This window comes from Scomber scombrus, chromosome 5, assembly GCF_963691925.1.
Source record: "Scomber scombrus chromosome 5, fScoSco1.1, whole genome shotgun sequence".
In the NCBI taxonomy this organism is placed as follows: Eukaryota; Metazoa; Chordata; class Actinopteri; order Scombriformes; family Scombridae; genus Scomber; species Scomber scombrus.
The window spans coordinates 1438273-1455401 of record NC_084974.1 but is presented as its reverse complement, the minus strand read 5'-3'; the positions used below and the strand labels follow the sequence as shown (position 1 = coordinate 1455401).

The window sequence follows — 17129 nt, the reverse complement described above, 5'->3', positions numbered from 1 at the left end:
GTTTTATCATTCTAATTTATTTTTATCATCTCCACTTTGTTATTGCTGCCTTACAGCCTGATAAATAGCATCTTCTTTTAAATACTGATTCATATGGTAGTATTCTTTTCATTCACCTTCACTGTATGTGATGGGAAACCCTAAAACCTGGACACATAAAGCCAACAAGCATGGATAATTAACTAGGTGAGTGAGATTATTTTAATTTTGGTGAACCAACCCTTTAATGATTATCACTGACTTAATAATACACAAACATCTTCTTTACTCCAGTTAGATAGTGTATGTGACTGCCAGCTCTCATGTTTCTATTCTCTGATACAGATAATATGAAATAATAATACAGGGATACAGTGTGTGGTGTGTTGGGAGCATAAAAACACATGACTCATCATTATGCTCCACAGACTACTTTGTGAAGAATAGGAAGTAAATCAGTCTTACTTCTGGGAGTCCTGCAACAGCATGGCAGCATTCTGGGCAGCAGGGTTGTGTTTGGCATGGCTCAGCCAGCCCTGAGCATTGTACTCCACCCAGTCTGTCCCGTGGCTGTGTCCCAGCAGGAAGAGGTGGGGCTTCTCTCCTCGCAGCAGCAGACTGGCCCCAGCTACACACAGGAATTATTTGCATTATTCTGCATACAGTTTGACCTCCTGGGGTCTTGCAGGTGCTCTGTAGTGAACACATGTACAGTACTCACCCTTGTTTTCTCCCTGTGCAGAGCCATAGTAGCTGAAGAGCCTCTCCAGCATGGTTTCCTCTGATCCTCCAGGCTGCACTGCCTCCTCCTCCATCAGCCACAGGAGGCCTCGAGCTTCATCAGTCCTGGCCAGAGTACGAACCTGCAGCGCATACCAACAGTCACAACATCAACTACTATTTCTTTGTTGGGTCACTCTCTTCACACTCTATGGAAAACATCCTGAGATGAAGGACAGACGTGTGTACAAATCAATGTGCAGATATGACAGTTAATATAATACACATTTACAAACAGAGAACTAAAAATGATCAAAAACTTCACGCATCATCATTATTATAATTTATTTATATGTATTTATTCAGTTTAGCCTACATAAGAACCTGGAGGTGCTTTCTATATTTGTGTTAATCAAATGAGGGTTTTCCATTTATGGCTGAAACTATAAATTCACATTTAATTTGTTACTAATCTGAAGATTATATATATGACACAAACTAAAGCTAGAACTAGATTATTTGGTGTAATAACCACACACTAGTACATAATGCTGTGAGATCCTCCACTGACTACATTCATTTCCTCTGAAAGTCCCAAATAACCATCTGTAAGGTAAGGTAAGGTAAACTTTATTTCAAAATTGATTTTAAATAAAAAAAAGTAGCCTTGTAATGGTGAAGTGATAAAGAATAAAATACTATATACAATAAAGTTTATATATTTGCTCTTTCTCTTCTTGAGTGAAGTCAGAGATGTTCTCCTGAGAGGTCTCACTCCTCTCCTTTCCACTGTTAACCATTTGAAGGAGTGTGAACAGCCTTAGACAATATGATTATTCATCACTGGACTGTCCAAACAATCATCAGTGTGGATAATAGTGTGAGCTGGAAAATGCATTGTGATTAGCTGCCAATTCTATTGTCTTTTTGAAATCAATGATTAATCAATGCTACTAAATTGCTGTATTAATCCACCTGTATACTGCACCACAATGTACAAAGATTAAAGATGGTGAAACGTTGTTAGTAGAATTCTTCACAGATGTTTTTTGGCATCAACTGGCTCCACATATCTCACATATCACATCATTGTTATCATCTAACTAACTTAAATACAATAATCTTTCTCTTAAACGATTCATCTTTCATGAGCACAATGTGGATGCTTTGAGACTGGCCTATAACAAAAACCTCAGCTCATGTATTTCAATGCAAACTGCTCTTATTGTCAGTGAGCATTGTGCTCTATGGCTCTCTCCACTGTTAATAGTCTATTGATAGAGCGGCTGGCTGAAATTAGCGTGCTTGTCAGAGATCAGCCTCTCTAAATAAGGAGGTGGAACGTCTGCAACGCCTGATGAAAAGCAGAAGGTTAACCGACTCTCGAAGCCTTTCAAAGTCAAAGCGGAGACACTGCATTGTGCTGCTAAAACCTAATTAGCTGCTGAGGTGCAATCTGTGTCCTTTTCACAGATAAATGCTAAATAAGGTTGTTGGGATCAAACATTTCCCTCCAGTAACAAACCGTTGCTGCTTGTTAAACACTGCTGAGTCAGTGCCTGCACAAATAGTTACAAATGACTTGTATTGAATCAGATGTAGCACTAAGCTTTGGTTAGGTTGTAGACACCAAATAGTATAGCTATGAGCATGGTTTGTGACATCACAACTAGTCTGGAGCCAATCATGTGATGTAGACACTTGCACAAACACTGAGAATGAACTTCACAGTGAAGCAGGAGACATCTGTGTCCAGCAGGAAAACTTCTGACATGAAATATATTTATGTATTTATAGATTCAGAATCAATCTATAACAGGAGGAAGATATTTCATTTTAAGAATTTTCTTTATGGAAAAACAATACGAGACAAATGATTACTCACAGCATAGTCTTTTAAACCTGTGTTACAAAATGAACCTGTTCATATTTGAATGAATTGGAAATATTGAATGTGTTAAAGCATTACTGTGTTTCAGAGTGAAGATAGTGGTATCATATGAAACTAGATGACTGAGGCATCCATTGATATCAACAGTGTCATGACGAAGCTGAATAAACTAATGATAACAATAATAATAATACTAATAATAATAATACCTTTCATTTTGTCTTTCCTTCTTTATTTTATATTTGATGGATTTTTGTGAACATTGTTGAAATTGAACATGGAACACATTTATTGTTCATAATTATCATTTATATTTGTGCATATAAGAAAATCTCATTTTAATGGCTTTGACGGTTTGGCAGTTTAACATATGTCTGTGTTTTACCATCATTTATTTCTGTTCTGCATATTAGAAACCTGTTTATTGGAAATCTGTTCAGGAGAGAATCTCTGTTCAAAGTTAAAAAAGATGATATTAAACTACAGTTTTTAAATTTTCTTTCTTGGTTAGGGTTAAAATTGTCCCATTTAGGAGCAGCTTGGTAGTGCAGTGGTTATCACACATGCCACATAAAGGCAGCGTCCCTGGTTTGATTCCAGCAAGGGACCTTTACAGCAAGTCTCCCTCTCCCTCCCTGTTTCCTACAAGTCTCTATGCTCTAAAATAAACCTTTAACAAATCATTTTAATACCCATAAATACAATCTTTAATCGTACGAACAAAAAAGCTATTCATTGTGATTAATCATAGCATACTGTGTGATTAATTAGTTGATTTATTTGAATTAATTGACAGCCATCTCTTTGTTTAAACTTTCACTGTGACTGTTTATTTAGTCATAAAAATGTAATGTTATAAAGAAACAGTAAGAAGCCTTCATCATCATGGTTATGGAATGAAACACTGACTGACTGTTGCGAGTTGACTTGACTTATCCATCCACTGTGACCTCCTCCCTACAAGGTATCAGGTCTCAATATCAACACCATTTTATTTACCTTTGCTTTTGACAGAATAGAATCATTATTCACAAGACCAATGAAGGTCTTCGTCAGTTAAATGTAAACAGGTCATATGTGTGCAGTCTCTCTTCTGCATATTACTCATGCTGCTAATATAATGCTTCATCACAGCTCAAACTGTACAGTCTCATGCGGTTTCCACTACACACACACACACACATTTACCAGCCCTACCAAAATGTAATTAGTATAGGAGTCCTGCTTTCTTTTCTGAGGAATGTCACATAGAAGTAGGGAGGACAAGCATCTTCCTTTTGAAATTCACCAACTGCCTGAGATAAGAGGGAGACTGAGGATCTGCAAAGTTTGCCTTTCAAGTCTTTCAAGTGTGTGCAGCTGCTCAGCGCTTCAGGTTGTATGTTCAGCAAAGGTTTTTATACAAGATGCTTCAGTTCAGATGTTTGTGCGATGCGAAATGACAGAGTTGTCAATCTAAAGGTTAAATACATGAACTTACAGTGTGACCATACTGCCATCCAGAGGTCACATAAGAGTGTTTGATCACTAGAAAGTAACATTTGTTTTATGTCATTATATTTGTATAGTGTAACCAATTTATTTATTTATTTTGGTATGGGGACATTGTTGTTTTTAAAAAAATTATTATTAAATTTGTATTATTGTGTCATTAAATGAAGTTTTAAATTCTGGTTACTTATTTACACACCATGGTGAATTATTAGAAATATGTGATCTGGTTGCATTAAAATTGAATGTAGTCAGCTAAAAGAAAGACCTGCATAGTGTTCTCAACAAAGGACCAGAGCCCCCCCCCCCCCCTAACAAACAAAACCCACACTCTTTAGAGACGAATGCTGCCACTCACAGCTTTTGCATCATTTTGTTTTTATCCATACATTCTCTGTCTGTTAGCATGTGTTCTCCTAAGCTCAAGTTCTACTTGTGTCGCATGTAATATTTTAACCTAATGTAAAACTGCTTCATTTTTGACATTCTTTCCTGTTTAGTGGCTTTATAGTAGTTTTAATTAGCCAGTCAAATTGCTTTGAAGTTATTGTGTTGAGGAAGTTTAGCTGAGCCGCCACACTCATAACAACAGACCAAGTCTCATCCAATGACATCAGATGCAGCTACAAAGTAGACAAAGAATTTCATCTGTTGCTGCTGTGATGAAGAGTTCTGAATAAATTCAAACCATACACAAGCCCAAACCAAACATTAAGTTAAATAGTTTAACTTAATGTTTATTTATATTCTGGTAGTTTAATAATAACACATAACCTCTCTATCACTGCATTCATCTGTTCAATTCTGCCAATATATCTCTATTTGTTTTACTACCTCATTTATTCATTAAACCTTTTCAGCTATAAATAAATGTTCCATTCATCAGCAACAAATTGTCTGTGAATGTTTCTTTAAAGCAGAGAACCAGAGGTCAGTCATTAAATGTAATCATTCCTTCCTGACTAAACAATGAATGGAGGTGGTTCCCATCTCATGAGTAAAAATGTAATGCCTTAGTAAATGTGTTTGCCTTTATTGGAAATTAAACTCTTGTCTATAACCAATACACATCAATGCTCCAGATTTTCTGCAAAGGCAAAGTGCCACACACACACACACACACACACACACACACACACACACACACACACACACACACACACACACACACACACACACACACACACACACACACACACACACACACACACACACACACACACACACACAGCTATCATTAATAACTGGGCTCTGTAGTGAGAAGCCAACTGATAAGTAGACAGACAGAAACCATTTCAAGCCAACAAGAGGGACACAAATCACTAATTAAATGCCAATTAATATTGTTCATGTAAAACCAATTCCAAAAATGAGTCACAATCACAAAGAGCCAAACTAATTGGATAGAGGCGACGGGGCCGGCACAGCATGTACATGGTCATTTGTCTGCTTTGTCTCTATCTGAGTGTAGATTTCATTGGACTGAATGTCAGGACTGAAACCTGGCAGGTGAACAGTCACATGACATTTTGATTTTATGACATACAAGAAAAAACAAACCAAATGAGCTCATTCATTTAAAGCTTGTCTGTTCAATGTATTTCAACTGGATTATACTGAACTCACAACACAAGCTACAAACACACAGCTCATAATGAGATTTTCATTAAACTGAATTATTTTTATGATGTTCTTCTTACTGAACAATAAGACTCATCATGTATATGTTCATAGAATTATTAAATCCACAAGGAACTTTTAGGAAGTCTTCAGCTACCAGCTGTGAAAAGAAATATTTTCATCAAATAGAAATGTTCTTCTTTTATATCTTTTCAGTTTTTCAGTCTCGTGTTTGAAAATGCAAAATTGCTGCCAAAATGGAAACTAATATGTTAACACTGACTGAAGCATTTTTAAAGTACTCTTACACTGTCACAGAGAAAAATTACATCAAACTTGAAATTTGCTTTTTATTTCTGTTTGCACATTAGCAGTGTGGAACTTAAAAATGACAGTTCACAGTCCAGCTTCAACTGAAATTGAATGATGAACTGATTTAGGCTACTGAAAAGCTAATAAAAAGATGTACAACTACAACTTTCCCAGGACTCTATTGTGAAATGATGATATATGCTGATACTATGGACTTTTTTTTGGTCCTGTTTCTTTGCACAGACAGTGTGGGCGTCTGCAGCCAGGGAGGTAGTTACTAGAATAATGAAAAAATACAAATAAAGACATTGATTTGTTTATTTGATTATGTTGGACCAATGCTATTTCAATCATAATTCTAACATATGTCACCTGATACACGGTCACATAGTCAGCATTGCAATGTGTTTCAAGGATAAAACAGGAGATGCTACTTTTCAGAAAAGAGTCCAATGAGTGCTAACCCGAAGTCTCCTTCATGAAAAAGCACAATATCCAACAGTAAGTGACCAGTCTGATGTGTGTAGAAGTGTGTGTGTGTGGTTATTCTGTCGCAGCCTGGTGACATCAGGCAAAGAGCAGTGTGTCTAGTCTCTAATAAAAAAATCTATTCCAGTTACTGTATAACAGGACTCTTTACTTTTTATAAAGCCACCTTAATGTAAGAAATCCTCTTCATTAACACACAGGAATCAGATAAGAAGGGATTTCAAATGTTAAACAGATACTTGATACCTGTTAACAGACACACACATGTAGATAGGAGATTGAAACCATGCAGCAGTGTCATCCCAGAGTCAAATAAGCACAGAGCAGTGTTTTCAGATCAGAGGGCTTTAGGACACAGTGATGCCAGCTTTGCTAGATTAGCAATAAAGCTACAGCTATTTGCACTTGTCAGTGGTGATGAACGGGGCTATTTGCTGGCTCAGTGGTATTACGCAGCGCTCGTTTGGGCTGCAACTTGATTTGCATTAATGGCTCATTGAATAAGATTAAAACCGCCAGGCCCAAACACACTGCCCTTGAATGTGCACCTGAATATCTCAGAGCTTCACTGAAACAAACGTTGAGATCCGTTATGGAGACAAACACATATTTAATGATAGGATCGGAGCAGGAGCAGAACACAGTGACAACACATGCACAGAGATCCTGAAACAGAGACAGTGTGTGAGATTTGTGCTTACCAGAGCTTGAGCTGAGGTCTGGTCAATAGCTGCTACAGACAGTGAGGTACTGGACTCTATGTCATCTAAAGCAAGCTCTATGTTTTCCTAGATATAGGAGGGGATAAAGGTTAGGGTTAGTAAACTAAAGAAGATCATCAATAAATCACAAGTGTATCTAATCAATAATATTACTGCATGGAAAAAAGCCATTACTATACTGTAGATTGGGTTTGATGAGTTTACATTGGATTGTAATTAGCACAAAGTTTCAGAAATCTATGACAACAATGTTATCTGTATTTGTAGAGCACGATCATTGAGTTAGTTCATGTTTGAAGGAAAATTGAGAGTAAACTGGAGAGTTGGATTGATCTGTGTGAGAGCTTGTTGTGACCAGTTTTCATTAAACCATGTTCTACAGGAGAAATGGCCCCAATGAAAGCTGCTGAACACAGTGTGTTCTGTGGATTGTCCAGAGTTTTAAAATGTCATTTTCCATTGCTTTGAGCATTACAAATCCTACTCAATTCATCTCCAGTGTATTGGAGTGGAGCCAAATACCTCCAAACCTCCAAAAATAATAATAGCAATAATAGGATATTTTTGTTTAAAAATCAGTATTTGACTATATTTTAAATGATGTCATTTCTGCTTAGTGTCATGCTCTGTCAGACCAGCAGCACCTCCTTGTATCTCTCCATCTCCTGAACAAAGGTGCGTTCATGGAACAGGGTCTGCAGCCTCTCCTGAGTGTAGTTGTGACAGAGCTCCTCGAATGTGGCTCCTCGCTGCTGCTGAGCCAGACGAGGGTTCTGGAAACCTGGAGTGTCCACGATCAGCAGGGAGCACAGAGAATGCTGACTGGACTTCAGAGCCCTGACAAACACAAACACACCGTGATGTTTTAGTGATGAAGCTTTGTGGACACTAAGGTGCTGCTTAGCTGTAGTATGACAATAACATGATTTGAATATTATTTACAGAAAAATCAATTCACAAAAGGTGGACACAATGAGTGAGTATCCAGTTCTGTGTAAATAACTTCATCTGATTGGGAAAAACCTGGAAATGCTACCTGCAGTACTCTAATAGAAACCAGGACACTGCTGCACGTATGCACAATATTCAGGTTTATCAGTGTTTTCTATTGGTAGAGAAACGCTGAGAAATCAAGACACGCCTGGGCACAGATGGTCAGAAACATCATGTATACAAAGATATGAATAACCAGGTTCCTCATGTTCCATGTAAAAAACAGGATACTCATGAGTATGTCAATCAGAGAAACACCAGAAGACTGATAAATGAGTCCAACCTCCTGTTTATGTGCATGGTGTCGTCTGGCTTCATATGACAGACCTGATTTATAAATCTAGCATCTATGCAAAGAAATTACACAAAGTTTCTGGACCAATGGAAATGTTGCACAGCCGTACATCACCATTACACATGTTACAAGTGTGAGTACATGCAGTCAATGTGCAGCTTTCAGAGTTAGAACTGATATCGGTGAGTAACACCAGATGTGCAGCTTTACAAATGAACCGTAGAGCATAATGAGACAAAGGCCTGAAGAATCTGTACAATATGAAATGAAATACAAACAAGTGAAGGAGCTCATTGATTTCACAGCCACCTGTGAGCACAGCCAACACTAATTGCTTATTGCCAAACATAGACACACCAGTATAAATGCAGAGCTGCAGATTGTGTGCATCTACACACAGCAGCAGAAAATACATACAGTACATGCTAATCAATAACTTCAACAAGAAGCTATAGTCTAGCATGGCTTGTTTTTGTAAAGAAAATGTAAAGAGGAAAAAACCTCCATGAGGAAGAATAAAATAAAAAATGACAAACAGCATATGGGTGGAAAGAGGAGAATAAAGTTTTAAAAAAAATAGTGGAGGAAAGAATAAAAGTGAGGAAGAGAGGAAAATGACATTTAGGGAAGAAAGTAGGTTTGAATCTGCACCCCATGTTAATGTAAGAAATGAAAGTTCTGAAACTGAACAGACACACAAAGCAACTTTATTATAAACCCTCATGAAAAGAACTTCCAACAGGAACTCCACCAGAACTAACATACTATATTCACCTGTTAATGAGGGAGATGACAAGGGTGAAGAGCTCTGAGTACAGTCCTGATGCCATGGCCTCCAAACACTCCAGAGCTGTCACCTTGGAGCCTGAGAGAAAGACAACAGATCAGAGTCAGAGACATGTGTCCATCATATCAGACCAGAGGCAGAGCAAACATACCTGAACACAAAACCCAAGTGTTTAAATCAAGCTGTACCTGAGCTGTCTCCTTGACCGGCCTCGTCTGGTCCTCCTCTGAATGAGGTGGAGTGCTGCAATCCTTTGGTCTGGTGCTTGAAGATAGAGGAGGACAGCTCCTCTAAGGTGCAGCCCAGCAGGTAGGCTGCCTTCTGGGCCCATTCATGACGGGCAAACTGCCTGCGACCTGCTGCAAGCATAGTGAAGACATGTCTTTAACATACATGGAAATATGCAACAGGGGGGAAAGATAATGAAGATGACAGATATAGAAAGATGAAGGAGGATGAGAGGGGGAATAAGGAAACTGAGGGTCATAGTGGTTTGTGCTTTTTCTGAGCTAAAGCTAACATGAACAGAAAACACTATCAAAGTACAAATAGTGTCAAACACTAATAGAGTGTCAAAAACCTTACAGGCTCATAGTCGTCCATCATGGCAGTCATGTGTATCTATAAGATATTTCCTGCCTGGTGCTGACAGCAGAGGATGGTCTGTATACAGGGAAACGACGGGGGGACTGTGTGAAATCTGACAGCTAAGGTGTTAAGATTCATACGTGAGGTTGAGATTTTCCATCAATAGAAAATGTCATTCTTTTTGTAACAACAGTCCTGATTTTATGTGAATAGGATCCGATAACATCCAGGTTTAGAGGAGTGTGACAGAAATGATGCATCATTGTTTAAAGAGGAGAGTTTTAGAGCAGGATGACACATTTGAAATGTGTCTGTGCCTATTTTTACAGCCATGCTGGGCCATGTGTAAATGAATGTGAACACACCCTTTTAAAGTGGCTGAAGAGAGTGGTTTTTGTTTATTTCTTTCCATCATTTCTCTCATCCTGAGCATGTGACTTGTTACAAACTGGAGGTGTGGATATTAGAACACAGGGGTGTTTCTAATGAAAGATGCTACTGAGTTGGATTATAGGATTCTTTTTTTCCAACCTAATCCCAATTTTGTTGATCTTGTCACTTTTACTCATGATCCCATTTCAGTTAATGTCCATGTTGTTTATTTCAGAGATTCTACCACAGAAACCTAGGATGTCATATATGTTCAAAAAATAAATGATGACATGGAGGGGGGGGGGTAATATTTCAAGAAAAAACATTTTATCTCTCTATTTCTGAGATTAAAGTCGTAAATTTACAAGAAAAAAACTTGGATATTCTCTGACATTACAAAGTCACAAATTTGTAAGAAAAAACTCAGACATTCTCCGATATTATTGAGTCACAATTTTTTTTTTTAAAGGTGTTTTATGCCAAGCAATCACATAGCCTCACTTTGCAACAGTGGAGAGACGTCGCTTGTTGTGCAATGATGCCTGCAGTGAAAGAACGGTCTCTTATTTCTCATACATTTGTGAGTTTTTTTCATTTGCAACTTTATAATGTCAGAGAATATCCACGTTTTTTTCTTGTAAATCTACAACTTTAATCTCAGAAATTCCGTCACACCCGTCCCCCTTCCAGGTCAGTATTCATTTATTTTTTTACATATATTGACCTAACATGCCGTTATAAAAACAAGTTTAATAAATATAATTAATTTTGAAAACACTGCAGGTTATAAATGTAAAAAGTAATAATTGAATTCTAATTTGAGAACATAAATATGAAAACATGTACAGTATGTGACATGTAGATTTAATGTGGGGATAACTGCACTGAAAACAAAGCTAATAACTCAGGATGAGACTGCTAATCACTGCTGATCATCTCCTGTCTCTGTCTGTGTTTGTAGAAATGTTGGTGTGAGGAGTGTGTCTGCAGTCTGTCTGGAGGCGATTCAAAGCCCATGTGTTAAAGCAGACAGAGACAACATGAAAGCCTGTGTAGCCAGAGCTTAGACACAGAGCCAGAGTAGAATGTGGGCGACATGGGGAGGAATCACAGAGAGCAGTTTAAAAGGACAGCAAAGTTCTGATCCCTGCGATTTTCATCTCACGCAACAGAAAAGGGTGAGACAGAGAGCAGGGAGAATCATCATGAGGCAAACACGAGAACACAAGAGAGAAGGAGATGAAGAGAGGAGGGGGAGGAGGAGCAGAAACAATAAAAATGCTAATGACTTAAGGCCTGGAAGGCACGATAAAGGCATTAATACAGAAAATACAAACAAGAGAGGCTCTGAAATAAAGTTGTTGTTTTTTTAAAAAGTGAAAACAGTCCACAACATGTGTGTTGTTTTTCCATTACCTTCATCTCCGTCTGCGTTTGATAGGGCGCAGCATGCAAACATGCAAGTAAAGAGAGGGGGTTAGAGATAATACAGTTCATGGATTCATCAACAGACAGTCACATGAAAACACACATTAGCATTAAACAACAGTGACAAACCACCATCATGCAGCTGAGAGGTTAGACACATCACCCTGCTTCTTATCAATGGATGCTAACAGCTGCTCCTCCACAACACTTATTTTTAACATTTAAACATAAGAACAATGACCTTTAAGTAAAATGATGGTTAATGTAGACAACTAACTGTTCTACTATTCACATTACATGATCTTTAATGTCCCAACTGATGTGAGACACTTTCCCACCTGTTCTTCAGTTTATTTGATCTAAAGCTCTAACTAACTATTCTTTTCCTTATTTATCATTGGTGAAAAATAACTAAATAAAAATGAGTTAAACAACTGGACTATGTGTGAGCAGAATATGAGAGTATGTGAGGACAGACAGGTAGTGTATGGTTGTGGTTATGTGGCTGGAGACAGACAGACTATCCTTGGTCCAGTTGTTTGGTCTGCAGCAGAGTTTGATTGACAGCTTTCACAGCAGCCCAAATGAAGCAAACCAATGAGAAAACAGAGTCTGTGTAACCTAACAAACAAGTTGGGTGTGAAAGCATCATACGATTATTTGAGTTGGAGAGATTTTCAACTGGAGTGAATTATTGCATGCTGCTGCTTCCCTTCTTCCCTGCAGCTCTCTTATTGAATTTTGCTCATTTTCTCTCTCCTACTCATTTGCAAGATGCTCATACTGCAGGAACAACTTTGCTTACAAAAAAAGTCACACTAGAGAACCAATCATGACTCTGCTGTAACTGGGGGCAGATATACTATGTCATATGCATGACTTGACATGGAAGCTCTGACACTGACAGTTATCCACTCAACATAATCTAACCCTTATCCTGTGTTTTATCTTTTCTAGAACAGTATTGCCAACATTTCCCTCTAGAGGTATTTGAGCATGCAGATACACTGTATGATTATAACACAGAACTCTAACCTCAGCTGGCTCTGTAGCCTTTGGAGAACTGGAATGAAAAGTGAATCAGGCCCTGTCACCAAAGGCTGGTAAAAGAGTCAAATGCATGGCTAGATACAACCAGTGTGAGCAAACATGATTTTTGCTCAAGGGCATCCATCAGTGTGAGGTCAAACAGCACCTCTGTTATTGTTGCAGTCAGCATCCTCCTCGCTGTGACTGTGTGCATTCAAATGTCAAGCCTGACACCTGGTGGCAGCTGCTAGAAACGCAACTCCAGTCTGATGATTTTAGTTTGTGATAGGAATTTGTTTTTTTGTATTTTAAAATGTAGAAGTAACATGTGAAGGTGATGACACTCTTCCTCCAGGTCAGTGACAGACATAAAGGTTCCTTTCAGACATTTTCTATCCACTGTGTATAAAATCAATGTGTTTGACCACTGCATTTACTGTGCATTATGTCTGTATTCTAGCCTATTAAACATGTGACAGGAAATGTAATACTAATATTTAGATTTTAACTACCAAGTTAGCTATTAAATTGTACTGAAACCACTGACAGGCTCTCTGCATGTTTCACAGGTGAATTTAAGTTTTATTTGGTGCTAAATTCATTAAAAAGAGACTATTTCTTTCTTTCATTAACTGTGAGACTATAGAGGATGTGAATACAGCAACCAGAGTATATGTGGAGCTTATACTGTCTACCAGTAGGTGTTTATTCAACTCTGTGATTATTAAAGGACACATATTCTGCACATTTTCAGGTCAGTATTTTTAATCTGGAGCTCTGCTGGACTATCCTAAACAAGCTGCTTCAGCCTTTTATTCAGAGCTCTGTTCTGATTGGTCAGCTCTTAGACGTTGCACCTCAGGATACTCGTCATTTTAGTAGAAAAACAGTTGCTAATGAAGCATTCAGAGCTCTGGTTTTTGACTTGCAGGGAGAATTTCTACATTTACCTTAAATTTTGGAACTTTTACTATCGTTAGCACAGACATCTGACATTATAACAATATAAATAACTGAAAATCACCAAAAATCTGAATGTGTCACCTTTAAGAGAAGCTGAAATAACTGCTGGTGTTCACTGGTGGAAGAAGTATCCACATCCTTTACTCTGCTAAAGCAGCTAAACCTCAATGCAAAAACACTGGTCCTGCATGGAGATTATTATTAACTACTTTATACATGGTTGGCTTGTTTAATCTATGAGTATGTATCATATTTTAAAAATGGATAGTTTATTTCTTAATGTATAATTTAATCTGAAAGTAGCTGCAGCAAAAAAGTGAAGTTTAGTTTAGTTAGTTTCAAATATTTAGTACAGATATCAACTAGGCTCAACTAAAGCGTGAGTTAAGTACCTTATAAGTGTAATAATGTGGACTGTTTCTATCATTTTGAATAGAAGCTATAATACTAAACATTAGTGTCCTCACAAGATTCACATGTACTGCTTGGGTGTCAGACTTCCTGATTTTTGTATCCACCATACATACTGTAGGTGCTAACCACTAATAACCATATTCTCATCAGTTAAAGCCCTCATCTTCATGCAGCTGGTTATAGAGTGAGGACTGGAGAAACCTGTCTGTGACTGCAGCAGGACTGAGGAATATCATGGAGGAGTAGCAAATAACATTTGCAGCCGTCTCACTGTCTCCATTTTAAACATTAGTCTTTAGTACACTGGACACTCAGACATTCTCTAGAATCCTCAATTGATCTAATGCTCCTCTGCACAAAGGAAAAGAGCAACATTTTTTCCTGACATGTCTAATGAATGGTGAAGTGAGCCCTAATGCTCAATATCTCTAAATGACTCATCTAATTAACAGTCCTGATGAATGAACATTGATTTTAAAGCGCTAGTTCCATTTCCTTAGCCTAAAAAAAAAATCACACTGAGTCATGAAATGAGGGGATAAAGAGGATGTGACACTGTGAGTGACATCACAAACATGTTAAACTGAACATAGACCAACACTGAAGGTTCAAGCAAAACAGCTGATTCTGAGACAAGATGATGTGCATGTATTCTGTTAATACATGCATTTCTTTAGTTTGTTTAGACTTTATGAATGTATTTATGAAATGATGAAGCAACATTAGTCATGGAATGATATCAGTGTTTGGAAAATGCTGCTATTAGTCTTTCCTAATCCCTGTTGCATGATGAGAATAGAGACAGCAAGAACCGGTATCTCTCAAAGATACAAACTCAGGTACGGTGGAAGCTGTCTCAAGCTCACATTTGTAGGTTGTTTGAGGGGAACAAACTTTCTGAATGTATGCATTAATGATGACAGGCTGAACACACCATTACTTTGGTATTTATGAGTGTGGAGCATCTCACTTGAGAAGAAGGAGCAGGTTCAGTCTGACCTTCAGTTCCTCTGAAGGATTAAATATGTGGCAGAGAGATTTTAACAGGAATTTTTATATTTCTTATGATGTTTTTCTCCAAATATTCTGTAAACCCTCCAAACTGTCTCTACACACATGCAGGACATGTTGCTGTGGAGCACTACTGCAACCTGTCAGAACACAAATGCAGTTTTGAGTTCTATGTTCTCATAATGTAAAGGCCAGTATGATAAGGGGTCAGTCTGATCTGATGTATTTGCAGTCAGCCAGAGAGAAGTTCTTACCTTTAGTGGCTCCTGCAGCCCCCAAGTGGTAAATGGCCCCCAGGATGAGCCACAGGGCCTTCTGCTCTTCACTAGAGATGCCCAGCACCTTCATGGCTGCCTGCAGCTTTGTGAACTGCTGCAAGGCTCGCTGTTTATCTTCAGCCTGGAGGAGACAAGATCAGATCAGATATTACTGATCCGGCTGATGAAGCTCAAATGTAGTAGCAGCCAACAGCTGGATGTGTATATTGGTTTTATTAATAAAGACCAGATTGGGCTCAGCACAATATATCAAGAAAATATTCAACTGAGCCCTAAAATCAGATACTTGTCAGTTAAACCAGTTCAACAAGCTGCTGTGATTACCTTAGTCTGTGGTAGAATCCCAAAAGCACTGTTCTCAGCCAGGTGGTTAAAGTGCAGCTCAGTTCTGGAAGAGAGGAAGAGGAGGAGGAATGTTACTGGAAAGGTCAGTGAGGTGCTTTTGCCAGTAAATGCTGAAATCTTTTGGATGTTGTTGTACATATTTTCAGTTTGATGTTTTGGTGACTTGGATGTTGTTCTATACAGTGTGCAGAAGAGAGGAAACGTTTCTCTGTTCACTTTAAATCTGAGTTTAAGGCGTTTACCTACAAGCATCATCTGTGAGAAGCAGTTCAGAGCCAATCATGGTCCAGAATGAAACACAGACATGTGATATGTACAGTAAATGTGAAGCCCCCAGTGCACATACACTGAGAATGAACATTTCAGTGAAGTGGGATACGTCTTGCATCCAGCTATTAGATATTTGTGCATCTGGATTTCTAATTTGAAGAATTTAACAAAAATAAAACACAAATGAATATTCGGAACAGATTACTTTTATATATCTTAAAACATTTCTGAAAGGGAATGTTTGAAAATGTATAATATGTTAATGTTAAGCTGGGAACAAAAGTTATGGTAACTGAAACTTAAAAAAATAGACACATAATCACTGTTTTTATCAAAGCAATACCAAGTCACCAACTCTACAAATACACACACGACAGCTGTGTTACAGAGCTCTACATTTACCTCTGACATTTTACTGTGTCTGACTTGTAAGTATGAAATGTATGCACTATACCTTTAAAATACTTCATCCAAAAAAACAAATCACACAATGTTTCACATATATACATATAACTGTATATTTGCAGTTATTCTACCTTGTACCTGTCCTGTGATGCAGGATTATTATGTTGCTGCTCATTATAGAGTTAACTACTGAGAATGTATTATATAGGAAATAATGGATGAATGAGAGAGAGAGAGGTTTCTATGACACGCCTGAAATCCTGTTACAACCTGAAGTTTTGTGTGCTTTTGAACCAATAGAAAAACAGAAGCATGAAAAAAACCGTTTGCCTTGCTAATGTATGCAAAGTAACTGAGCCAACCCTCCAAATGTGAATAATTAAGTGGCTGGATTGATGGTGGCAATAAATGTGACTTTAGAAATAAAAAGCAAGAAACTAACCTCTTTGTCTTTGAACAAAAAAAAAATCTAATGTATGCTTCTGGAATGTTTATATTCAAAAGTTGCAATGAGTTAAATAGAAGTGTTAGAGAGGTCACCTCAGGGTGCTGTCAGCTCCGGCCATCATGTAGTAGAAGACATTGAAGGTGGACTCGGCCTCGGGTCGTCTGCTCACTCTCAGTTTCTCCAGCAGCATCGTCTGAACACAATCAAACAGAGTGCTATGGATTTACTCACCACTGCATGTGAGAGTGTGTTACAGTGGGTCACATGTCATTCTGTATT

At 38.0% G+C, this 17129-nt stretch overlaps 1 protein-coding gene across 4 annotated transcripts in view; it reads right to left on the bottom strand.

Moving 5' to 3' along the window:
• Window positions 1–17129, bottom strand: part of LOC133980129 (unconventional myosin-XVIIIa-like) — a 148322-nt gene that overhangs the window by 75761 nt on the left and 55432 nt on the right. For 2 of the 4 annotated variants that reach the window (XM_062418715.1, XM_062418718.1), the window contains exons 8-17: window positions 16943–17043; window positions 15707–15770; window positions 15359–15503; window positions 11676–11687; window positions 9488–9658; window positions 9287–9377; window positions 7869–8061; window positions 7204–7290; window positions 701–842; window positions 445–607 (exon numbers count right to left, since the gene is read on the bottom strand). In XM_062418715.1, the coding sequence (XP_062274699.1) occupies window positions 445–607; window positions 701–842; window positions 7204–7290; window positions 7869–8061; window positions 9287–9377; window positions 9488–9658; window positions 11676–11687; window positions 15359–15503; window positions 15707–15770; window positions 16943–17043 (1169 nt within the window). The remainder of the gene's footprint in view (window positions 1–444; window positions 608–700; window positions 843–7203; window positions 7291–7868; window positions 8062–9286; window positions 9378–9487; window positions 9659–11675; window positions 11688–15358; window positions 15504–15706; window positions 15771–16942; window positions 17044–17129) is intronic. The other 2 variants (XM_062418716.1, XM_062418717.1) reach the window with 2 other exon arrangements.